The sequence below is a fragment of the Sebastes umbrosus genome, chromosome 21, assembly GCF_015220745.1.
Source record: "Sebastes umbrosus isolate fSebUmb1 chromosome 21, fSebUmb1.pri, whole genome shotgun sequence".
Taxonomy (NCBI): domain Eukaryota; kingdom Metazoa; phylum Chordata; class Actinopteri; order Perciformes; family Sebastidae; genus Sebastes; species Sebastes umbrosus.
In genome coordinates this window covers 4608562-4635748 of record NC_051289.1, presented here as the reverse complement: position 1 = coordinate 4635748, position 27187 = coordinate 4608562, and the positions used below count along the sequence as shown (strand labels likewise).

General features: G+C 41.3%; 1 protein-coding gene across 3 annotated transcripts in view; it reads left to right on the top strand.

The window, feature by feature from the left end:
* LOC119480558 (dipeptidyl aminopeptidase-like protein 6) overlaps positions 1 to 27187 on the top strand; it is a 239993-nt gene that overhangs the window by 47281 nt on the left and 165525 nt on the right. The window contains exon 3 of one of the 3 annotated variants that reach the window (XM_037756936.1): positions 24822 to 24997. The exons of the other annotated variants lie outside the window; for them this stretch is intronic. Within the exon in view, the coding sequence (XP_037612864.1) occupies positions 24822 to 24997 (176 nt within the window). The remainder of the gene's footprint in view (positions 1 to 24821; positions 24998 to 27187) is intronic. 3 annotated transcript variants of the gene reach the window in all.

The following is a 27187-nucleotide window of genomic DNA, read 5'->3' as shown; positions in this document are numbered from 1 at the left end:
GGCCTGATGGACATTAGTGTTCGTATAAATCAGTTTTCGGACGTTTGTTGCTGGAACGTGTGCTCGTCAGGTCCCAAATGATGGTGTGTGAAATGAAGTTTGCTCCTACTGTGGGTGTTTGTGTCCCAGGCCAATCAGCCGCACTGTAATTATTGGAGGCACCACTTTCTGCAACACAACAACTTCCCTGGAAAGTGCTGACATTTCAGGGGACGTACCAAAGCAAAAAAAAAGTTTACCTCGCTGAACACAAACTCGAATAAAAGAAAAGTTGTTTGAGCATAATGAATTCACTGTAGATGCTTTTTTTTTAATTAGGATATGCAAATAAGGTATTTCTGTCAATGGTTGTTTTCAGGTATAAGCCAGATGTACTTGTCAAATGTTTTTTTTAAATTTACATTTCATATTTCCCTTGTTTTAATCCCCTCATACTGGGCTGTGAAATTATAAATAAGTAGTCAAAACAATAAACCCAGAAAGAACCAACCATTCTTGTTAATTGGAACTTATTTTATGCATTTCATGAAATCCACAAGCGAAACATCTGTCCATATAAGAAGAGATGCATTTAGAGCTAAATCGTCGCTTTAGTGTATAGCGCACTAATTGGCCTCCAATTTAGACTGCAGCATAATTGCAGAATTAGCTCTTATTTCCATGTAGGTTTCACTGTAACTAAGGCGCTCATTGAAATTCACAAGGTGGGAAATGAATTTCAGGACCGTGCTGCTGCTTCATCGCTAAATTGAGCAAAATGTGTTCTCTCTTTTAGCAGTAGAGAAAGCCACTTTGTCCCCGGGGAAATACAGCAGCGTTTCTGCAGCACTCCTGCTAAAATGACTATGTAACCATGGGCGTCCGATGACAAATTTGTCAGTGACGTTTTTTGCATGTCTCTCTTACACAGAAAGGAAAACAAATGAATAATGGCCGCCCTGTGAAGGCGGTGTTTGCGGCGGGCTGTCTGAGGAGTTTGTGTAACCGCACCGGCTCTGTTATGATTAGGGGAAGGTGCTGTACGCCTTCAGTTTATTGTTGTATTTATTACGGAGATATAGTGACACTTGGAGAGAGGAATCGTGTCGAAACTGTGGAGTGTTGTTTCTGCAGCGTGTTTCAGCTCTCCTCAAAAGAGGCTGCAGGTTGAAATAGTTAATCAGACGTATTGAAGCATTACAGATTGCTTAGATAAATGCACCACGAGGAATCTTTTATATACGATCTGGCATTTACTTGCCGTGTTTTTTTTGCAGCTTACAGTGTGCATGACTTTAGCTTTAACAAAATATTGAAGATGTAAGCGCTGTTGTGCAAACCCGCAGGGAGGGAAGAGAGAGAGATTTCAAACTGTCAGGTTTATCTCATGCATAATCGCTTGCACAAATAATGAATGATAGGGCGAGAGCGCCGACAGGGGCTTCATATCTGCAAATGAAATGCTCGCTGCCGCTGCTGCTGCTGCTGCTGCTGCTGTGAAAGAAAATAGATGGAGGAAAAACCACAGTAACCTCTACAGGGACAAACTTTGTTAGGGCTTCACAAACAATAGCAAATAAGCATATGTCGTTATGGCCCGGTAGAGCCACAAATAGCTTGTCAGAAGTGTGAACAGAGCAGTTGCCCTTTATTGCTTTCGGTGGTGTTATGGCGCCTTTGAGCCTCTCTCTTCCGCTCCACAATAAACGAGGAGCTGCTTGCTAACTCAGACCACGTTTACCTTTGGGGCCTGTGTGACTGAAATGCCCCTTTCATCTAGGAGGGATCTGTCTGTCTCAATATCCCCCTGGTGCTTATGGCGCTGTGCACACAGAGGAGGAGAGGAGATAGAGGGATGTGCTATTTCTTTGTCCACCACGGCGTATCCCCCGTTTGTGTACCCTCTCCCACCCCTCTTCTAATCTCTAGGGGGGGAAAGTGGAGAATGCAATCAGGACAGGAGGGGGGACATCTGGACCTGTCTACAAGGAAACAAGGGGATGGTTGACTGGCAGCGCCTCCAACCCTCCTCTGCTACCTTCTGTTGAGCGTCCCCCCTTCCTCCTCCTCCTCCTCCTCCTCTTCCACTTGTACCTGTCAGCGGTGCAGTGGTTGAGATCTCCGAGGTTCGCTGGTGCTATCCGCTCGCTGCTCGCACAATATCTCTTTATCCTTCGCCCCCGTGGCCCTCAAGATCAAACCCACAGAGCGGAACCACATATGTTATGCTACGCCAACATTTGCTGTATTCTCAAAGGCTCAGCTCGGAAGTTTTGACATTGTTTAACTTGCAGCCAATTTTCTAAAACACACCTAAAATCAGTGAAGAAGTGTAACTGATAATATTTTTTTAAAGAAAAAGTTCACATAAAAACCAAAAAAATACAGCTTCTAGTGAAACCCTTTTGGTTTTGTGGTTTGGGGTACAGCATAATATTTCTACAAGAAGAGGCCAAATCTAAATGATGGTTCATCACATTGATATATTTCCAATAGAGCTAATATCTAGCAGATTAAAGAGGACCTATTATGCTTTTATGCTTTTTCTATTGTCCTTTAGTGTGTTATATAGTTGTTTGTGCATGTTAAAGGTCTGCAAAGTTACAAAGCCCAAAGTCCACGCCAAAGGGAGTTACTGTCCCCCACAGAGACACTGCCTGATATACCTTGTTTGAAGTCCTGCCTTTTCTTCTGTAACGTAGTGATGTCACCAAGTAACACATTTGAATAATACCTGCCTATGGCTGTTTTGGCACGCCCTCAAACAAAGCTAGTTAGAACAGAGCTGGAGCGGAGTCTGAAGAGTTTGTTTCGGTTGACCAATCATGACTGTTGGCCAGCTGACCAATCAGAGCAGACTGGGCTTTTCGAGAGGGCGGAGCTGAAGCTCAAACAGAGCGTTTCAGACAGAGGGTGAAAAGAGGTGCTGCACACAGCCGGTATGAGAAAAGTAAAGCGTTTTTTGGAACATTAAAGCATGTAAACATGTTCTAGTAAAAACCTCAAATACAAGCATGAAGCTGAAAATAAGCATAATAGGTCCTCTTTAAATCAGATTGTGATATCAGTCTGAAAGATTTAAAGAGCAATTCTTCCGTCAAGACTTACCAGTTTGTACAAACCAGAGATGAGAAGGAGACTGTTCTTTAGTATGAGCATAAAGTAATAATAGAAATTCTCCCTGCAACAGCAGCTTCAATAGAACATAATTCATTAAAACTGCAAGTCGCAAGATGCATTTGTAGTAAATTGTTTGATTTCTTTTTCTCAACTGGAAAAGCTCCAGTTCTCTTATCGCTCACCTACGCAGTCTGAATGCAAAGCGTTGTCACCTGCTATATACAAGCAGGGAAACACCAGCTGGAGTAGAAGCAGAGGTAGAATCATTACTCCTGCTGTATCTGAGGATGGGCTTTTCCTTTACTTATTTTTCATTTCCAGGATTTGTGGCTCACCATCCAGGATGGATTGGTATTGCGCTGTGCTGTTGGCCAGAAGATAGCCCTGAAAGGTTCTGAGGGTTTTATGATATAAGGTCATGGTCACAGGGCGACAGAGACCAGATTAAATTATAGCTGCAAGCAGCAATACGATGACCTGGCTCCAGTCTAGATATATCTACACAGAGACAAAGCAAAGTTTTTTGCATTTGTACAGAATTCATTGTTAGAGAGTTGAATCTGAAACATTTCATCTGCTCTCTGAGGATGAAAATAAATCCATATGGCCACCAATTATGTCCAAAAAACAGTCTGCATCATTCTGCATAAGATCGGACCATTCTTCAGAGGAAGTTCTTATTTATTTATAGGAAGGCACATCTTTCCTTTTTTTTGTGAAATTCAATACAGAGAGGAAATTGAACCAAATCAATGTGGAGATTTATCACTAAATTAGGCAGCGCAGTCTCACAGCAAAGCGTGTAATAGAGCCACCTGTTCACACGAAGAAAGCGTGTCAGCGTCACGTTTTGTGTCGCCGAGACATAAATATTACACGGCTGCAAGTGCTTTGTAGTGACGATTATCACATGACATTTTTCACGTGTTGTGTAGTGACGGACGTCTAACTTCAGAGCTAAATACGTAGTATATGAAGTGAGAAACACAGGACTTTCAAGCGGGAGACCGGTTTTCGAGACTGGTGTTTTGTTTTGCAAGTTACGTTAATGACGTTTGTCGTGTTTTCCGTACTGATAATAGGTTGTTTTCGTGCTTATTTCAAGCCCAACCATGACGTTTTCCCTTAACTTCACAAAGAGGTTTTCTTGCCTAAACCTAATTCCGTGGCCTTGTTGCCCCCCTGGTGGTACTGCACGTTAATACAGTTGTGTAATAGTGACACTGATTCTATCCTCTGGTGGACAGGTGGGTCTATTAGACGTTTTGGTGTGATATCGGGTTGAAATTAGAACTGGGGAAACACATTACGCACATTACATTTGATAGTGTTGAAAATATTTGTATTTCATTTGTTTTTAAATAGCAATTTCTTACTTTTGTCCCTCATACTTCATTCCTCATCTGTACAAAATAAAAAAGCCAAAATCTCAAATTTCAAATTTCACATAGGTCAAGTAAATTTTGACTTAGATTTAAAATATTTACATTTTTTAGTTTTATGTATATTTCAAACAAACTAGAGGAGTCAAAAGTGAATTTTCTTTTCTATTTTTTTTACTAAATTTGAGTGATACAAGCACATATAGTTATTTTTTTTTTTTTAAACAAAGTTTCAAACTAAACTGTTGCTATAGCGATAACATCATTTTTATTAAGTTGCTAGTTTTTGTTCATAAGGACATGGTCTTAGTAACAGGAAATAAAACAAGAAAAAGACGCAAAGAGAAGGACAGAAACAAAGCCATTAAAAACACAGTGTAGTCAGCACATGCAAAGTTGGTTGATATCGGCTTTGGCTTAGGAGGTAGAGCGGGTCGTCCATTAATCGGAAAATTGGCGGTTTGTTCCCCGGCTCCTCCAGTCCGCATGTCAAAGTGTCCTTGGGCAAGATAGTGAACCCCAAATTGCTCCCGAACAGGCAGGATGGCACCTTGCATGGCAGCCTCTGCTATCAGTGTATGAAGGTGTGTGTGAATGGTTAAATGTTGACACGAAGTGTAACATGCTTTGAGTGATTAGAAGTCTAGAAAGGTGCTATATAAATGCAAGTCCATTTACCGTTTACCATTCAATACCAGGGGTTTCCAGCTAAAAGTAACCTCCAAAACTTTCTGCTGATGTCTTGAAACTCTTCGCGCTAAACTGCTGCACAAACTTAAAACATTTTTTTTTCCGTTGCTCTTGTACTTAATCCTCTTTAAAGTTGGATGAAATCCATTTATCTGTCCAGCATGCAGCTGATCTGATGCTGAAGAAGCAGAGCGGATGCAGAACAGCACATCAGCAGGCAGCGTCTGACATTGCTGTGGGAAATTACATTCCCCCTCCTGGTCCCGCTGTCATTTACCTTGAGACGCCCGTATGACGAGCCTTTACATTATTAAATGCGGCTCACATGCTCCTACATCTGTCACCATATTGGCCTCTCCTGCCTGTAATCGGCTGAGGTCGTCATCAGTCATACTATGCAGCTGAACGGCGTTTGGATCAATGGTCAGGCTGGGGAGTGGTTCTGACCTTGGTGCTCATCCCCTCCCATTCAAACCAGCTCCATGGAGAGTGGGAGGAGGTATTAAATCCCAAAGCTAATAGGTGAGTATTTATGAGTGCAGTAAAGTCCTCGACCTGAAGCATTTACTCTCTGCCCATCCCTGTATCTCTTCAGCATGGCATGAAATTAACTATATGCCAGTGAAGTGGGCTTTTCTCGCTCCAATTTCACTTGTGACAAACTGAGGCTAATGGAGGAGGTGCCTCGGATTAATGTCTCAGCATTTTGGTTAAAACACCCTCTCGGCTGAGTGAGTGGGCCAGTTGTTTGTTGGTGTCAGTGAATTACTTTACCCTTCTGCGTCAGGCAGAAGTCAGCTTAAAAGGCTATTAGTCATTGTCCCTCATCTATTCTGTCCAAGACAGATTGTTTTACTGAAGGCTGCATTGAGCTCCGTTAATCTCTCTCTGCAGACCTCTCATTAAATTATTACTTTGTCGCTGCTGTTGTCTAATAGGAGCTAAATGTCACACTGAAGGTGTACTTTGACAAATGGAGGTTGATTGGTGAAGATGTTTTCTTACCTGAGAGAAATTGTAGATTTTTTGCAGTTAAAAATGTAGTATCCTCAAATAACGTATGATATATTAGGAAAAATTATTCCTCATTCTTCGTGCATTTTCTTCCAAATGTTCAGCAACATGTGTCAATTTCCGCTTCGGTCTTTTCAAAATAAACTTCCCTCTTCAACAAAACTGCTTATTTAGGTTCAGGAAAAGATTGTGGTTCAGGTTAAAATAACTTCAGAAGTGCCGTTACTTCACTACGGGAAGTTAAGTGACAAATAAGTCAACGTTGACTTCTGGTTTCACACAGGATGTGAACAGCAGTCTCCTGTGCAAAAGTCTCTTGTTTCCTGACCCACCCTTTAACCCCAACATGCTCCCTACATGGCGTTTGTCGCTCTTTATGCTTCCTGGTTCCCAATTATGTGGATTACATAAAAAATAATTTTGAGGGGATACCGGTATACACAAAAACAGTGTGTTACTTTTCATAGGTACGAATGGTGTATGAGAACAGCTTGACCTATGAGCCATACCACACTTTTCTTAATATTTGTAATGCTTTTTGTAAATTTCAAGGCATGAAAAGACTCAGTATTTGCCTTGTTTTTGGCTCCACTCAGGTTTAAAATGTTGCTATTTATTGGCATTTAAAAGCCAGTGTTATTCAAACCCTATACGAGGTAAACATGCATGGTAACCCTGTTAAAAAAGTCAAACATTTTATCTGTTCTTATATTTTGTTCCCTGGGTCCCTGTTTTTTTGTGTGTGGCCTTGTGTGTCCTGAAAAGCACCACCAATTAAAAATGTATTATTATTTATGGGTATATAGTGTTAATTTTAATAAGTGGGTAAAACTGAGGGAAAACAACATAAATCCAGAGATAAAATTGACTTTAAAAGTAAAATTTGCAAAATGTAAGTGTTTACTTTAGCCATTTGTACTTTGAGGAACTCGTGCATGATTAGCACATTATTTGTGTTTTCTTTACCATCCGGCTGGTCATGTTACATTTTTAGAGAGGAAACCATTAAACCAAAAAGGATGAGCCTAAAGATTTCAAAAGAATGACTCTTCCTCCCTTTAAACCTGAGAGTAGGAGTGTATGGGGCTTTATCTGCTGTGAGGTTATTGCTCTCCAGTCGTGATTGATTGACGTGATTGGAGCCCTTTCTTTAGTGGAAAGCTTCTCCATAGTGTGGCGATACTGTGTTCTGGGACTTTTGTCTCTTTCTGAAGTGTCAGTCACTGTCCTCCACATATTAAAAAATGAAAAATTTCCTTGAGCGTTCCACGTCGTCGCCTCTTTACGGCGTACTTACTGACTCCGTTCCCCTCTAAACCGCCTCTATAGTAATTGAGATGAGCCACAAGAGAGAAGAAAAACTTGGAGCCAAGTCACAACTTTCATCTTTTAATCACAAGCCGTTCATTGAATGCAGACTTCCTTCATCTCCCCAAAACCTCCCTAAAGATTCTTTTTTTTTTTGACGCATGATATCTCTACATATGGGCCTGGCATTATATTCTGATGGTCCTATTAATAACAATTCCACTAAAATATAACAGCAGCGAGTCTCTCAGACAAAGGTTTTATTATGAGCAATGGGGCAATTTGTTATAGAAGCATGTGGGTGTTCAGAGAAGGCCCATCACTTATCTAAATAGCACAGTCGTACGCTGAATGTCAAGTTATTAACTATGGCTGTAATACAAATTCAATTCAGGGGCCAGATTAAATTAGCAAAATGCTGAACTGCTTGCTAATCAAAAAAATGGAAAGCTACTCTGAAAAGGATTTGTTCTACATCATGGTCATTTTTCACTGGGATGACTTCGGGCTAAATGTTTTGCTTCCTGTTTTTTGATGCTTGGATTAAATTTGCCAGTTGGGCATTTTAAAAGCATTCACTGTGTGTTTCTTTTCCACCGTTTGAAAATCTGATTAGGATTTTCATTTTAGCTCAGTTTCTTCCCTTAAGGAGAGTTTAGTCTTACCTGGCTGGCTCCGGCTTCATCTTCGTAGACAATATGTTGGAATTGCCTTCAGTGCTTCTTCAGACCTCGGGGACTTTTTTTTTCATTTTGTCTCCTCGCTCCTTTCTTGTGATCTGTGGGAATTGAAAAGTCAGTGCTCAATAATGGAATGAATGGGTTTAAAGGGTTGAGGTGGAGAACCGTGTCCTCAGCCAGGTATTAGTTAACAGCCCAGACACAATATCAGATGAGTGTTTGATACTCCGTCGACCGTGAACGCTCCACCAGCTGCAGATTAGTCACTCCATTGCCTACTATTTTTCATCTTTAATGACTTTAGGCTCAACTATTTTGGCGGCTTTTTCTGGTAATGACTTTGTCAAATAACTTCTATAGAGACTAAAATGTGTACAATAGTAATAATAACAATATTACATTGACTTGTCAGATAGGTTAATTAACATTTCCTCATTATGTTATACCAGAAAAAAATCATTTGAATTTGCTGTTGCAAATTAGTTGTTTATAAACATTATTTCTAGGAGACATGGTTGTGAAATGAAATTACATGACGCGTCGTCCAAAGGCAGAAATGTTCACACCTGTTTCAAATGGCCACGCTCTAAGATGGAGCATAGACCCTGACATTGTAGCCTCATCCTGGCTAGATCACACTACCTCTTCATCCAAGAATGTCTTTTGCATGTCTTTGTAATCTCGATGTGATGAATCGTCCAAACAAAAATAACAGCTTACAGTCTTTTTGGTCATCAAAAGCAGTCATGGTGTCACATTCAAGTATAAGCGAGAGGTGACAGAAGTAGTTGTGTAAAGAATAAAAAAAGACGCTGCATAATTTAACACAACAACACTCCCGGCCAAATGTTGCTTGAAGTCGGTATGATTGTTCGATTGTCTGTTTTGGAAAGTTACAAAGGTTGTCCAAAACACAGTCTGTCCCGATTTCAGTGGCAGGAAAGGGGTTTGAGATAAAGCTGCTCTGGCAACGATACTGACCTGTACTGTATAAATTGATTGGCTATCGGCCATGATGTGATCGATCCCCCCTGACTACAATGTCTTTGTATTACAAAACTCTCTTTTTCAAGCCATTAGTCCTGGCAGGACGTCAAAGTTTTAGTGCCACAGCTACAATATCCTTTGCCTTATATTACTTAACAAAAGATATTTTAATTTAATCTTTAATGACTTTTGCTTTCAACTATTTTTGTTGCTCTTTCTGTAAATGACTTTGTCACATAAATTCTGCAGAGACTAGAATTTGTCCTGTAATACTGAAAAAAATCATTAAAATTATTACTAATTATGTTGAAATAAGCAAATGCGTTTAACTCCGATTAATCTCTAACACGAATACAGAAAGGATTAAGTTGAAATTTGTGTACTGATCAAATATTGCCTGGCTTTGGGAAGCGTTCAATGTACATTTGATGACATGATCTGTTTGTTTGTCACCATAATTCGATACACAAACACATAATCCGACAAGGAAATACATCGAGCAAGCCGATTTAGTTACTTTAGCTTTCATGATTGGAATACAACTAATCACATGGTCTGTTGAATTTGTAAACCATAAAATACAATTTATATCCAAGTAGGACTGACTGTACGTCGGATGAATGCGTTTCTCTTTGGCAGCAGCAGGAACTATCTGTCTGTATTGAAACATCTGACGTCAAGGTGAAAAATGCTCCGCAGTTCCTGAGCCAGGTCTCTAGATGGACCAGATGGACCTGCTGAGTTTTTACTACATGATTTCCTGAAATGTCTCTCAGATATTGCTGATTTTACTGTAGGGTTTATTCCTGGATAATATAGTGCTTTCACTATTTTTCCCTCAGCTGAATAGAGAAGCAAGCTTTTATTGGAGGCTTTTCCATCCAATTTACTCTGTTTTATGTCGACTGGGTCGTATTTCAGTAAGATGCCTCCCTGTTTTCCAATCTGCTCCTGCGGTAAGGTTCCCATTGCTGCTTTTGATGTTACTGAACACCTCTTCCAGTTCCCTAATGAGTTTCACATTAAAAGCCCTCCAGCAATTCAGGTTGCATCATTTCTTCCCTTACCTGTTTCACTTCACAGACTTTTATTGTGAAACATCTGCATAGAGTGTGAGTGAGTGAGTTTCATTAACGGGAGCTTAAATCAAATAATACAAAGTTGAATGATCTGAATGAATTAATAAGTTTATAAGAACATGTAAATTGGGCTTTTGTTTTATGAAAGCCATTGTATTAACTACCATTTTTGTACGCCTCCGAGACGGCAATGGTGCAATATCTCAGGAACGCCTGGAGGGAATTTCTTCAAATTTGGCACAAACATCCACTTGGACTCGAGGATGAACTGTCAAACTGACTGGTCAAAGGTCAAACATTTTGGCCATATTTACAACATTTTCACACAGATGTCTAATAGGATAAAATGATGAAGTTATGACATTTTGGACTGGCATGGACGTAAACGGCAACTTAACTAGCAAGGTGGTAATTCTGTGTGCTTGAAATGCAAACCTTTTTACTAGAATTTACATAGTACTAAATTGTTTGGCCAATCACATTGTGACGTCAAACACAAGCGCTGCCTGGATTATGTTCACACAAAGAAAAACACACAAAGGCAGAACTTTTGCATCTTGAGTCGAGATTTAGGCAACATATGCACTGTTGCTTAACGTAGCCACACTCTGGGCCAAATTTAGCTGGAAGTTGGTGTGATTGATTGTTTGATTAAGTTTGTCCAACACAGTCTGTCCCAATTTCCGAAGCAGAAAGGGGTTTTCGCCATGATGTGATCGATCCTCACCGAATACAGTATTTATCACCTTAAGAAAATGACTTTGACTTCCATGTGGAAATACAGAAAAAGTTGGATCGATGCTGTTAAATGATGCAACAAGCACTTCATTTTAAGCATACTGAGGCCTTTAATTTGTTCCACCAGACGACACATTTGGGTACTGGCTATTTATTTGAGAATATATGTTATTTGGCAGAATGAGCCTAGTTCCTGAAATCTTTCCTCCAACCCGCACCGTGGCTACCTGAACTTGCATTTCTGTCAACCTCGCAATGGTGTTCATCAGTGACAGCCAGTTTGTTGTCCCTGTTTTTTTCTCGACTAAGTAAAGCCCCTAAAAGTTTGCAGGTTGGACCAATATTGACCGAGCAAATTGAACCTCATGGGAAACCTCCAGAACTTTCTTATCACCTAAAGTTTGTGCCGCCCTCAGTGGAACTGTTCAATCTTTCTTCAATCCCGGCCCTGCTTCTCATTTACTAGCTGCTGGCCCGGCTAGTTGTTCGGCCAACGTACAACAGGTCGTTCCATTTCGGCACTTTGGCTTACCGCGCCGTACCTATAAATGCTACATAAATTTAGATTAGTCCTTGCGCTGTGCCCTGGACCAGTCTTCCAGAGAGGAGAGGGTAGGTAATTTACGAGGTGCGATCTGTGGCACGGATATATCGCCACCAGTTTATTACAGCCTATCACAGGGACTGATTAAATTGATCTGCAGATTGTTGGACAGCAGCAGACGCCTCATTCCGCCGCAAACACAAACTCTAGTGCGAGTTGTGTTGCAGACGTGTTCAATATCCAATAACTTGAGTCATGCAAACATAATATGACAACTTCTATTGCTTCTCTTTATTGCATTCTGTTGCATTTCTGCTATTTTATCAGCACAGACATTTTAGTTTCCCGTCTGTTGTTGTGTTTTCCTCTCCCTCCCGCTGTCTTTCTGTCTCTTTGCCCACCTGCCAAATCTAAGCAGACACACACTCACACATACACACACCTTTGCCTCACTAAAGCTGTGATGGAGATGTAAAGAATGCTGTTTGGCTGTGTTTGCTGGCAGATGCTTCTCCCATGGCCAGCCCGACAGATTACGCTTATACGTCCAATTTAGTACAGGTGCTGAACCTGCCAAAAAAACAAAAAATACAGCAAGCCTCTTGTGGGGAAGAGCTTAGCGGGGAGGGAGAAAGGTAGGGATAAGACTGAGAAAGACGAGGAAGAGAGTAGTGAAACACAGACCGTCTGCGGCTACCACAAGTGAGAGTTGGAGAAGACGACTTGTCTTGGAGAGACAAAGACTGATGGACCCTATAAGGGAGCAGAGTCAATGAGGTAGGCTGTGAAAAGTCACAGAGGGGATAGGCAGAGCGCTGTGGAGGAACGACGGGAATAGGGGGGGAGAGAGACAGCCGGAGCCAGTGAAGCTGGGGAGCACACATTTCCAAAGAACCCATCCCGGCGAATGGATCTCCGCGCATCAGACCAAATCCTTGTCGCTATGTGATTGATTGGCTAACGTGGAAGTGTGCTCGGAGTGTGCTAGTCAGCTGACTGTGGGGGTCTCGGACTCGGTGAAACAGGGCTCCACTAATCCTCCCACTTTAGGGGAAGCCTCCCACTCCTTCAGCACTTGTCCGGAGGACTTTTTCTGTATACTGAGGAAGAGGAGAGAAGTGTTGGAGGAGCTTTTTGTTGCCACTTCAGCCATGTCAATGCTAATTGCCACCGGGCAGATAGATACCACCACCTCCAAAATGGTAAGCGGCACTCGTACTGTAGTGTGCATGCTGTTGAGCCGAATCTGTGACTGCAGCTGAGTGTTTGTGAGTCTGTTCTTTATTAGCGCTATTGGGCCCATGTGGTTTGCATGAAGCTAATTCACTCTAAACAGACTTTGTATTCCTGCTCTTTTGTTTAGCTGAATTGTTGCCATTTTTATGGATCTAACATAATAACACTCTCATTCTGATTGAGATATTAATTACAATCTGCAGCAGGGTTGGAAATTAGCACCAGCAACCAGCCAAATGCTGGTTAGATATAAAAGTAGCTGCAGGATTTGCTTCACTCACCAGCCCCCAAAAAAACCCAATGGTAATCTATTGAGTGGCTGGTAGGTTTGCCACAGTGGCAGGTGGACAAAAAAGTTAATTTCTAATAGTGATCTGCGTTCTAAGTGCACACCTGGACCATCCTGTCAGTGGACAGACGGGTAAAGCCACTGGACTGTGCTGCCAGCGCCGTCTCCGTCTGCTTCATAACTCACTCACTACTCTCAAGGCTACTGGGCGAAGGTGGACGTTAAATCAGACTCTCCACCTGTCTCGTTAAATCAGCCTCCCTCCGCTCATCTTTTTTACCTACTTTATTCGCCCCCTTCATTTGAACCCTTTGGAAGCCCATCAAAGTTGTGTCACATCAGCGGGTCTGATAGAGCGTGGCTCGGGCCAGAAGTGACTCTTTTAGTGCTTGTGTCCGCTTGTTTGGGGATGACATATACGCTGCTGCAACACACTCGTCAAGTGGCCTTGGCTGGTTGCAGTGGTGTGTTTTTGCGAATTACATGAGTTTCAGATTGCTTTGAGGATAAATGAGAAGCTTTTCACTAAAATACTGACATTTCATGGTTGTGAGGTGGTTCACTGGACTCTCTAAAAGAAATTCAACAGTTTAAACCCGTAACAACAACTAACCGCCTACGGGCACCAAATATCAAGATGCAACTCCAGTGCAATTACATTGCGAGTGTGAGCAAGTAGAGCAACTGTGAATAACAATTAAGATTAAAATGAAGCAGCTACAGTAACGTGCAGTGATCGACATATACATTGCATTTTTTTACACCACTAAAGTCACCTCTGAGTGGCGTTTCATGAACTGTAGTCAAATGACACATGCTCAGATTATGCTGTAAATAAGGTACGTAATCTTCCTCAAAAACATTTTTTCTTGTTATATTTATTGAAATTGTCATTACATCCCAACAGCAATCAATAAATCAAATGCTTTGACAAAAGGAAAGAAAATAATCCAGTATCTGTGGCTGTTGCAGGACTGTAATAAACGGGGACCTGCCTACCTGCGTGCATTCTGCCTATGCACTCATTGGACATCACCACAAGATGATAGCTTGACAGCTAACAATAGCCATGTTCCTTTACGTTCATTATACGTTTTGAAGACATCCTCACTCCCGGCCAAATGTTGTCTTTATATGTTTATGTTCGTTTATGTTTCTTGCTAGATTTAGGGACTTTTGGAGCTAGTGCTGCTAGCTACTTTCATTGGAAAAGAGTTGGCAACACTGGGCTCGGATTTGTGGTTGGATAACTTTTAAAATCCAGCATACTAATGCAAGTTGCTCAAGATTACCAACCCTAACTTTAATTAGCTAGAACAATATGTCAGATGGCAGGAGCAGACACTGTTGGAGTATATAAAAAGACATAAAGTTAAACATGTTGCATGCTCACATACATACACGAGTAAAAAGAAAAACTGAACAACTTTTGGGAATCGGTGAAGGCTACCTACAACTAATAACAGCATATAGGTTTCATAAGGAAATCTGAAGTTAAAGCTATAGTATCATTACATTCTTAATTGATAAATCATGACTATGTAGTTTTGTTCTGTAAAACACAGCAGACATCCCCGTTTTCTGCCATTGAGTAATGTTGATGGTCCTGGGTGTTTTTGAAATTAAGCCTGCACACAGGATTCAACACATTTCCAATTTCAAAGAGGCCAAGCATGAGCTACTTCATAGCTGGTGTATCCCTGCTTCCCTGTTATGCAACGGCTGATTCAAATAAACAGCAGGCAACAAACAACCAGGCCATATTTGCTGGAGAGTTCCTGTGAGGCAACATTTACAAAGTTACTTCATCTTCAGCTTTATTGCAGAAAATCACAGATTGTCACCGTTAACGTTACATAATCAGCACGTTGCTGAAATAAACAGGATTATTAATTTGTAAATTGTCAAATTATGGTAATGTTATTGATTATTCTGCATTACTGACTGTGTTGGCCATCGGTGCATTATACTGTGGTCAATATGTGCTGGGTGCTTGAGCATAATGTGCGGACATCTGCTTGCATAGGGGACATATGATGAGAAATTCACTTTTTCAGTGCTTGTGCTCATACATTTGTTACATCTGGAGTGTCTACCAACCCACAAACTGTGAAATAAGACAACAGTCAGTTTTTTGTGAGCTGTCTGGATCAGAAAACATGTGATTCAACATGCCATTAGAGATCTGGCTCCCCTTCCTATGTCGCATGCAGGTTCATTAGAATATATCGCCCACAGCTTGAGAACTACCGTTGCAAAGGTGTGCCATATTTTTCTTGCAAGCTTATCAGAACAGACGGGGCTTTTTCAGGAGGGGTGCTTAAAGAGACAGGCACTAAAACGGAGCGTTTCAGACAGAGGGTGAATACAGGTACATTCAGACAGACAGTATGAGGAAAAAATATGTATTTTTTGAACATTAAAGCATGTAAACATGTTCTAGTAGAAACCAGTGGGCAACTTCCGGGGTCTGAAAAGTGAAGCCAGAGCTGAAGTGTCTTAAACTTGCATTCTTTCTAACAGCCAGCAGGGGGCGACTCCTCTGGTTGCAAAATGAAGTCTGATTGTATAGAAGTCTATGAGAAAATGAGCCTACTTCTCTCTTGATTTATTACCTCAGTAAACATTGTAAACATGAGTTTATGGTCTCAATCACTAGTTTCAAGTCTTCTTCAATACAGCATGATGTTCATTTAGTAAATTATGGTCCCATTTAGAGTCAAATAGACCATAAAGCAGGGGATGCTTTAGGGCGGAAAGTTAATTGTAACCTTCTTGGTCGCCTAAAAATGTCTTGTTCAACGTTCGGTTGTACTTTGCTCCACCCTCTTGTGTCACTTGAGGCTTCAAAGCCGTAGTCCACAAACCAATGGGTGACGTCACGGTGACTACGCACACTTTTACAGTCTGTGGTAGAAACCCAAAATACAATTTATGAATCTGAAAATGAGCATAATATGTCCCCTTTGAAAAGAGGACCCAGCTTTACTTATTTAACTGCTTTTATCAGTGATGCCTGCTGCAAATTATCATGAGTGGGCCATTTGCTAAAGTGGAAGTGTATATCTCAGCTGCAGTTGTCCTTTTATTGCTAATATCAGATATCAGCGACCGGTAGTTTAGAAAAGGGCAGTGTCATATTTTACGGTGACTGTTGTAGATCATACTAGTCAAAATCAGCTGAGCAGTTGCTTTTCTTTTTGCACTTTTTGCTTCTTTGACACTTTTTCAGGGACAGTACATGTATTTTGAAGTTGGAAAAAAAAATCTATTTCAAGCTTCATGCTGCTTCATATCTTGACAGGTATCACCCTCCTGTGCTCTCTCCGTGTCCCCTTTCATTTTGAATCCCCCGGTCTCAGAACGTACTGTTTCATCAACTAGTCACCAGTGCACTTTTAACAGTGATGTACTGGATCCAGTGCTCTCCTCCCCCGTGTCCCGGAGCCCGGGGTCAGCCGTTTGATACTCGTAGATGAGATGATTTGCAGCCCTAGTAGCAGCAGCCGGGCCTGTCTGAGGGGTTTGATGTCCCAGATTTAACACAAAGCTCCCCCACTTTCCCCTCATACCTCCCCAGGCAGACAACACACATCACTACTCTATGTTAAGATGTCTCATTTCCCAGCTAATGTGTCTAATTCCAATCACTCCGTTACATTAAAATGGTTTCCAGCTCATGGACTATTATCCCTGATGGAAGTTCTTCACTTTAAACACTAGAGATGCTTTAAGTAAGGAATGAGAAGGGGTGGATGAGTGTGTAGCAGAGTGTAGGAATGTATTTTAATGACATTTTGATAGAAATGTTATCGGAGAAACACTTGTTTTACCTTACAAATTCCACTCAGGTTTCATCCGGCGTGAAGAAATATTTTTTGTGCTATGTGGCAGATGAGTTGTGTAAAAAATGGGAGATATATTACCAAAAAAGAAAAAAAAAAAAAAGGCGAGATTCAGTATTGATTTTCTGAAATGACAGATGATTGACTGCAACACACAGCAAAGGCTGGAACATGAATAAGTGATTTTCTCTGCGGACATTTGTCTCTGGCGCAGCTCCTCTGTGGCATTTAAGTCCTACTTCTCTTCAAATAAATCAATAATTACTTTAAATCTACAGTTTTCAATTTTTTTTTTTGTCATTCATGCAACCTTTTCACTTTTCGAGCCAGAATACCAAACAGAAAAAAAGCTGAGTGGAGAAATGACTAATGTGGAATTGAATATATGGATTTTTTATGGTGCTAATTGAAGTCCTGGCTAATGCGTTCTGGCCAGTTCACTTGGCCTCGAGTCAAAATTGTGACTGGAATCCTCTCGTAAAACAAATTAAAAAGCCATCAGATAGCAACAGCAGGTTGTTGTAGTAATAACAAAGCTTTTTCACGATCATAAATCCAAGGTGTGTTTGTGTGTGTGTGTGTGGGTATACTGCAAATCTTCATTCTTTCCGCCCCCTCTTACACTTTTCTCTTTTCTCTGTGCACTCTTCTCTCTGATCTTCCTTCTGTGTTTTTTTTTCTTTTCCCACCCCGGCCTTGCCTTCTGTAAACCTTATAACCTCACAGTTATGATTTGAGGACATCTGGAGGTACAAATAAACAGAGGGGCTCGGGGTGTGTGTCATGCTGCAGTCTGCGGCGCTCGCAGCAAAACAACAAGAAAAGCGATGGAGTAATAAGCGAGGGGAGCTGCAGCCAGACGCCGGAGTTCTTACTGTTTTGTCATGCTTTTCACCTGATAACACTTCCTATGAAGTGACTGCTACAGTAGGCTATTAAAACCTCTTAATGAGCAGCGGCCCACTGGTGGGCTCATGCTGAGCAGCCAAACATTGTTCAAACCCGCAGAACTTCAATTTAAATATAGTCTTTAAAGATGTACCATAGAGTCAGACTGAATTTGGAGTAAATGTAAATAAAATTATGTCTTGGAGTTAAAGTGTAAACTTTATATATCTACAATGAAGAGTTAGAGCTACTTTAGGCCAAACAAAAAGGGAAAAACTGTATGTTGAGAAAAGACTAAGAGTCTACAGTCACATTAGCGTCTCTGTGAGGCTGTACTTTCAGCTAAAATGCTCACCGTGACAATGCATACTAACGTTTAGCAGGTCAACCTTTCTTAAGTGCACAGAAAAGCTGAGACTGATGGGAATGTCTTTAGTTTTGTACGTATTTGGTCATAAACCAAAGTATTCACACTTAAGGAATTTCAGTCCGGACCAAGTGGTGGACCGTCAGACTGACGTTAGCTGTTAGCGTGGCAAAAAAATGTGTCTTGGGTTTGAATATTTCACTCAATTGAAACATCATATAGCTTCAATGAAGAGATGGAACCAGCTGATACAGAATACATACTATGTGGAAAAAGATGATTTTACCATTCTTTAAGTTTTAAAGGTGCTAAATTCAAAATTCAGAGCATATCTATGATTGAGAGATTGCGTCCACATGGCTCTCAACATGGCGTGCTCGGCTCGCGATTGATTCGGGCGGGTGACCTCGATGCCATGGCTCCACCTGCCCGATCACTACTGTGCAGACTCTGGCTCCAAATGACGTATTAATCTCAAGATGGTTGCTCCCGAATCCGGGATATTTTGGCTTCACTTCTGTACAGTGGGAGGAAGTGGAGACGCGTTGTCCGTCTTTATATTTAGTCTATGGTGTTTACCTGAGGAGGAACTGGAGGGTGGGCGCTACACTTAAGCAACGACGCCATGGGTTGGGACTGCGTTATCAGCTGTAACCGCCATATGAGATCAGTGCAGAGTGGCGGCGATTGGCTTGCCAGTGGGGCACGCTCACATGCACTAACATGCACTAAAAGCATGCACGGCCGACCCGACTATGTCAACAAATGGGAGGGAGAGAGACTTCATTCTCTCCTCAGGTAGATATTACTCCTCTATATCTTTACATAGCAAATACTTGTTTGCAGATATATTAATGCTCTGAATTTTGAATTTAGCACCTTTTAAAGAAACAAAAAGGAAAATTGTATATTATTATTGTGATTCATGGCCTTCCTCGAAAAAGCAGGCGTAGATTCAACAGCCAGGACTTTTACAGTATCAACCGCGCACAGCTAGTCCTTTTCAACTTAGGATTTCACATGTTTATTCAGTCCCTGCTAGTGGATTTGTTGGGTTATTGCTGAGCCGCCAGAATGACAAATCAACCCTCCGCAAACAGACTTTCCTTACTTGGAACCCCATCTCCACCATACGTGAAATTATTCTGCTGGCCCCGTTTGGGAAATGGGATCCAAGTCAACAGAGAAGCATGAGATAACTGAAATGCAGTTTTTTTTTTTCCTTCCCTCCCGCCTTGCATCTGCAAATTACCTTTGTGCCTCTTACACTTTATATGTGCTTGATGTTTCACCCACCGTTACGCTCACGCCCGCTCACAGCTCCGGGCTCTTTTCTATTTCTCCCCTTCAGCCCTCCTACCCGCTCGCTCTGTCCCTCTAAATTTCCCGGGGACTTTATCTGGCCCATTTCAAATAGGATTGAGACTCAATTTGCCATGCTTCATGTCACTTTGCCAGAGAAATTCCACACTTGATATAGACACATCATAAAACTGCAGAATGAGCAAAATATGATTTGTCAAAACTTTTTTCCCTCGTCTTGCTATTTGTCATTTTCCAAGATTTGTTTCTCCGTCGTAATGCTTTGATTCGGCATGAGGGATTGGTGCCGCTGCATTGGGCAGATGGAGGTGCCCGTCAAAAAAAAGTGTTGTCGTCGGATTGCTGTTGAGGCGGGGAGGTGGTTTCACAGCGACAAGTGACAGCACCTATTAATTTGGCCATTTAATTTTAAGTCCAACGGCGTCAGGCTCCAGCACCTTCAATCTCCCCCTGTCATTCAAAACAAGCCTCTAGCCAGCGGCCACAAACACACACACACACACACATAGAAGAGGAAAAAAGGCTTTTAATCTGAAGCTGAAACTTAGCCTGTCCTTTCCTGAGAATGCGAGCACCCAGGAAGAAGCCTTTAAATCTATCAGACTTATACACCACCACATTTTTAAATTGCTGCTGCGACATCTCGGGGATACTTAGGGACAGATGTAAGGGTGTGTAAAACGACCGCAGCTGCAAATTGGGTTCTCTTGTCATAAAATAGAAGTCCAACAGACCCAAGTATCCCGGGTAATGGCCAGATTGATCCTCCCTCTGTGAAGCTCGCGATTGAAGGTGGAGGTTTATGATAGTATTCTCAGTGAGAAATGGACCGCAACAGAGAAATGTGACACCACAGTATAAATTCATGAGTTCTCGCGCTCTCTGAACCTTTGCTCCCGCTGCGAACGCCTGCTCCCATCACAGCTTCAATGCATTCTTCTTCTTCTTCTCCTTCAAGGTCAAACCTGTCTTTTACCTCACATACAGATGGCAAACTTCCCCCTCTCTTTTCTGTCTTTCAAGTTTTCCAGGTGGATTAATTAACTCGAGTAGCATATGTGCGCATTTAATTAAAGAGGCAACACCATATGACTTCCCTTTTAACTTATTTTTAAAATTCAATTTAAAGGGTCTGTTCACCCAAGTGCTCATAATTTTGGTTTAATTTGTCTGGGTTTTGAGTTTTTGTTTTCACCTGAACGACTTTCTACTGAAAAAATAGTTCCTCAGAAAAACTTTTCACAGAGAATCTGTCGATTATTCAAAGTAACAGGACACTGTTTCGAGAAAAACATGTTTTTGTAGATTCCGAAAAATAATAATAATAATTTTCAAGGTTGTGAGCAGCACAATGTTGCCATTGTTTGCACTTTTAGCGCTGTAAGCAATGTTAACTGTGAGCTGCTGGCTCAGCCGTTGCCATATGGAGGCAGTAGATATGTTCTGAACTTCGAGTTTAGCACCTTTAAAGCTGCATATGCTGTGATAAAACGGACAAACTGAGACAAACTATGTTAAGGGAAGAAACTACAGTATGTTTTTTTTCAACATGGGTGAAATGGCCCTTTAAATCTTGTTCTCATTAAATCTTAAGCATCTTTCTTACACCACCCAACATCTAAGATATTGATCCTCTTGTTTAATTCATGTTACTTAAAGCCTGTCAGGGTGATTGACCACCTCCCTCCGGGCCGCATCAATCGCTGTCTGGCAGTCCCATAACTTTAAAATGTGCTGGCAGCTGCTGGAAATACTGTGGCCAGTGACCCGACAACTCCGTCTGCCACCTCGCTGTGCCAGCTTCTTCCACACACACCACCTTCATCTCTTTACGGAGGGGAAGGATTTAGAGACTGCAGCCTTCCAAAGTAAAGTTCCTGTCCAGGGAGGGACATGTGGCTTTAAAAGCACAGCTCTTGCACTGTGGCATGAAATGAGAAGCTGTCATAAATCATGGTGGTCGGTTTGACAGAAGGAGATGCGTTGGCCGATGTGAACTCATGGGCAAGCTGTTTATTCTGAAGTAAATATGCATGAATTAATTATATTGCATTTACCCACTAGATGGCAGTGTTTGTCCACTGCTCCTAATTTAGCTATTGCATATCTGAGTGTAGTTATTGTCTTTGGCTTGGGGTTTTTTTATGAGTAAAAATTAATTAGTGCACACAGAGGGGTTATTTGAGCAGAATACTGACACAATTTCCGGTCACTGGCTTCCAGCAATCCAGCACAGTGGCTCGCCAGGGAAGGTTGCATTCATGCATGATTATTACATGGCAACTCAGTGAGAACTGTGGGTCATACGCAATGCAGCAGCAGCTATTCTAAATCCTCTCTTTGTTCTATTTTGTGATATACAGGTACTACTCTAAGTAGAAGTGCACAGTGATTGTTTTCAGTCACTTCTTTTGCTTCTTTCGTCCTCTGGAAGTTTGCGACGTCCCCTCTCAGCTGATATCATCCTGTCCTTTCCCACAAACAGAGCAGGGATTAAACCGCACAGCTCTTCCCTCTGCCGCCCAGCTGCTGCAGGGCTGATCTGCTCAGAGAGCCACAGCCGGCTGCATTTAACTCTTTATAGGGAAGCCTTTGGAAATCTTGTTTAGTACTTTCTATGATCTCTATCGATATGATGGGGGTAATCTAATAAGGTGATGTGGCAGGAAGGGCCAAGACAGACCACGATGCATGTCCAGGAAGTTACCAATCTTTATTTATCAGTTTGACGATGTTACACATATTCAGTCCACCTTAAAATGTACTGCATCTGTACCCTCAGGATTTCCTGCAGTAAATCTTGCTACCAAGCCTTTTTTCTTCTTGTTAATCACATCACTACAGTGCCTGGAAATTGAATTTCATTTGCCAGACTCTGAGATGGATTTGATGTGCAGCAACACATGGCAGCATTTTTTTTTTTTTTCTTCCTTTATGAAACCTTTCTAGGAAATCAATGGTAAAATATTTTGCAGAGGCATAGCAGAGCTGGAGTCTGTGCTGTCTGTGTATATGTGGCTTTGCAGCCGAGTAATCGAGTCATGCAGTGGTACAGTAGGGTGTGTTTTAATCTTTAGAGGAAGTCGGCTTAATTGAAAGGTAAATCCGAACAGATGTGAGTTGTTTTGCTGGATGTAAAGGAGGAGGATGTTCCCTTTAAGCATCTCCAAAGTAGTAGTGTCTGTTCCTGGGCCTTGTCTGTATATGTGGTTGAGTTATTCTGTGTTTTTAAATCTGCGAGGCTTAACTCCCAGCATGCTCAGCGTGTTAGGTACACAGAGGGAGGTGTGTGTGTGACGGAGGGCATACAAAATCAAATCAGATTACAGATTCTGTTGTGTGCAAAATGACTCTTCTTGTGATGGGATTACAAATAAAGCTGAATGATGTGGTATCGGGTCATCCAGCGACACACAGTAGCAGTTTTGGTTGTTTTCTTTCTGTCTTTTGAATGTTTGCCATCTGTATCTGGAATTCCTTGCTTTAAAATACTTGTTTTTTTAATGTCTGGTAACTCTGATGTAACTGTAGTTTTTCATTATTCATTTTTACATGTAGAGATTAAATTATTGGTTGATTAATCCACCCGTTTTGACTGTTATCAGACCATTAAATAGGCATTTTCAGTCGCTATATGCACCATATACAGTATGTGGGTCATTAGGGGCCAACTACACTTACTACGTTGTGAAAGTGAAACTTAAAAGTAAAACGTTCTTACATGTTGTAAAACTGAATGAAACATTACGTTTTGAACATGAATAAAAAAGCTTCTTTAGGTCTAGGCTACAAAACTACGACTTCTTTAGGTTAAGGCAAAAGAAAAAAAAAACAGGTTTGGGCAACAAAACTATAATTTATTTAGGTTTAGGCCCAAAACAAAAAAATAACACTTGAGTTTAGGGGACAACACAGTGTTTTTGGTTAAAATACCTACGAACACAAAGACAACTACACCTTGTTGGTTTCCTGGGTGAAAACCCTAGAGGTCCCTGTCATGTTCTTTTATTCCTTCTTTTGGTCAACTACCATGTGAATAGATGGTAAAACCTACTAGTGGGTGTAGTAGTAGGCCCCTATTGACCCACATCTAAGGGGCTTATAGCAGCTGATAACGCCTATTCAATAGCCTGACAACAGTGTAATCAGCTGATTAATCGATTGGTATTTTAATAACGCATTTGACAACATATTTTCTGCATTTTTCAAGGAAAATATGCCAAACATTAAGTGTTTCAAGCTTCTCAGATGTGAGGATTTTATGCTTTTCTTTGTCATATTTGGAAATAAACCGAACATCTTTGGATTTTGGCCTGTTGGTTAGATAAAACAAATAACTTGAAGACATCTCTTTTGGCTCTGGGAAATCATATATGCATATTCAAACTAAGGGATTAATCTGCAGATTAATTGATGATGAAAATAATCATTAGTTGCTGCCCTATTCTCACTATATAGCCCCAGGTTTAAAAATGAATACAAGTTTAAGGTTGTAAAAAAGTACTGTATGCAGAAACACTTCATTTGAATGCACATCAATTTATTTTGACCTCAATAAATTGCTGAATTAGTGGAGGAGATCAACCAGTTATGTTGGAATGGAAACCAAAATGAGTATCATTGGTCACCTGTCATGAAACCTGTAAGCTTTAAGATTGAAAGTGAAACCTCACTGAGTGATGTCAGACACATTAATCTTCTTATTTTATGGTCTCTCTCTCTGAGAATGTGCCATGCCTGTTAACTTCTCTTGTGTGTGTTTTTTCCTCCACATGGGGGCACTCTTGCTCTCTGCACGAAGCCTCCTCTGTTAGACCCAGAATGGAGGCTGAAAGATAAGAAACTAATAGACACACTTGAGCCCACTCTATCTGCAAAGTCATGATAAGTTTGGACTGCAAAACCTCTTGATATCTGATGTGTTAATGTTGGCGTCGCAGCTGTTTGGTTCATCAGCAGCAGCTCACTTCTTGTGAGGCAAAGATCTATTAGTCCCTGAACGTTTATCAGCGGTCACTTCTTTCTGTTTCTACCGACGAGGGAGGGGAGAAACAGGGAGTCTGGATATCTCCGAGGCTGGCTGGCTTCTCTGTGTTTCTCTGTGATCTTGAGAGCTTTATTCGGTCTCCAGTAAGGTTTCTTTTTGCATCGAGTTGGGAGGAAAGTGTGGAAACTGTGTCGCTGCAGCAGCATCGGTGCGAGCCAGAAAGAACGTGCTGTGAATCCTAAACACAGCTTGGACTGATTTTTCTTTTTTCTTTTTTAAAAGCATCCTCTAATCTCCTCTAACCTGGACTTTTTTTTTTTTTTTTTGCATTTATTGATTGAGACATTTTTTCGTGTGACAAATAGTCGAAATGGCATCACTGTATCAGAGATTCACCGGCAAGATCAACACCAACACATCCTTCCCCAACAACCCTCCAGAGGCGAGTCATCTCCTCGGGCAAGCTGTGGAGGGTGAGAGGCCGGCGGGGAGCGAGAGACCTCGGCTGATCCAGTACCAGCAGCGCTGCGAGGACGAGGATGTAAGAAAACTTATCCGATTTCATTATAGGGACCATTTTCAAATCTACTTTTACGCAGCAGTCCAGTCTGAAATGTGCATGATCTATTTATTGCAAAGCCAAAAAAAATCTCTACTTAATGCCCCCTTTTTTGCTGTTCCTCCTTTTTGAAGGCAAACTTGTCAAACTTGTGCGTCATCGCATCAATTGGTTGGCTCGTCTGTCAATAAATGACGCGTCATCTGCGTCTCTTGCAGAGCAACGCAACGCTCAGTGGCGCTGTCTGGTCGCTTAATACATCTCAGGTGTTTTAACACTACATGCATATTGTTAGATGTTGATCATGTGCTGCTTTTGCATGTGTCACGATGCTGTTTTAACCCAGGTATATCTCGGAATGAGAGGAATTAATGGCACTGTCATGTTGTCAAATTGCACAGCAAACAGACTCCAAAACTATGCTTGTTTGTGTTTGTGAAAGGGATTTTCATAATTTCCACCAGGGTCACCTTCCCTCTTCATTATGCATTATTATAATCCATGTTTAGCCGTTTCAGAGCACCTGGTGGAGCCTGAAACGGTGCCAGATATTCGGGTAAAGGACGAGCATCCTCCTGGAGCTGTCCTTGGTGCTGAAACAGTGACTCACTCTGGAGTCACTCCTCTGTTGTCGCTGTCTGTGGTGCTGAAACAGTGACTCTCCTCTCTGTTGTCGCTGTCTGTGGTGCTGAAACGCTACAACTCTGCACAAAAACAGCTTTTATTGGGTTGTTTAATCTGGAATTATAAAACAAGCTGTTGTCGTTTCTTGTGAACACATTAGCATTTTTTGAATCCCCCTTTCTTTGCCATCATTCTCGTCATCAGTTGTATTTGCTGTCCGTGTGTGACTTTGAGTTATACGGTTCTGTCTGCAAACTGAGGTATTGAGGTTAAACATCTTCTCATCCTTGTAAACAGAACTTATTTAAAGAAAGTTATTTTAATTGCTCAACATATTTGGCACCTTAAAGGTGCGTTAAATATAGAATATCACAATACTGTCATGATTTTAAATGGGATCTTCGCACCCGATGTCGTCTGGGATCGGCTCCAGCCTCCCTGTACGATCCTGTAACGGATAAGCAGTAACAGATAATGGATGGATGCTGTTTTAACTCAGGTCTACCTTGGAAGGAGAGGAATTAATGGCACTGTCAGCCGAAATCCACCTCATTCATGTAGTAGAGTTGCACTGCAAACTGCACAGCATTACTCCAAACTATGCTTGTTTGTGTTTGTGAAAAGGATTTTTATAATTTCCACCAGGGTCACCTTCCCTCTTCAAAATGCCGGTATTATAATCCATGTTTAGCCATCCAGAGCACCTGGTGGAGCCTGAAACGTTGCCAGATATTCAGGTAAAGGACCAGCAGCCTTTTGTCGCTGTCCGTGGTTTAGAAACGTTACAACTCTGCAAAAAAACAGCTTTTATTGGGCTGTTTTTTATTTGTCTGTTTACTCTGGAATTATAAATCAAGCTGTTGTCGTTTCTTGTGATCACATTCGCATTTTTTTTAAATCCCCCTTTCTTTGCCATCATTCTCATCATCAGTTGTATTTGCTGTCCATGTATGACTTTGAATTATAAGGTTTATTTATTTATTTAAAAAGGATCCCCATTAGCTGAAATCAATGGCACCTGCTAGTCTTCCTGGGGTCCTAAATCAAGTATATTACATTTATCACATACATACTATATATACAACATCATATTTATGTTACACTAATAACATTCAAATTTTCCAAACATAAATAAATTTCACATTCATACACATCTTCCATAACCATATAGCCTCAAGGCCCATCATCAGGGAAAAGGAACAAAAGGAAAACCATACATGACCAACACTGGACTATCGATCAGCTGCTTCAGTAATGTATTCTTAGATGGTATTTGAATGAGGATTTGTTAGAGGATTGACGGATGTCTGCAAACTGAGATATTGAGGTTAAAGATCTTCTCATCCTTGTAAACATAACTTGTTTACAGAAAGTTATTGCTCAACATATTGGGCACCTTAAAGGTACATTAAATATAGGATATCACAATCCTATCGTGATTTTAAATGGGGTCTTCTAGATCGAGGTTGTACCCCGCCTTTCACCCAATGTCAGCTGGGATCGGCTCCAGCCTCCCTATGATCCGGTAAAGGATAAGCAGTTACAGAT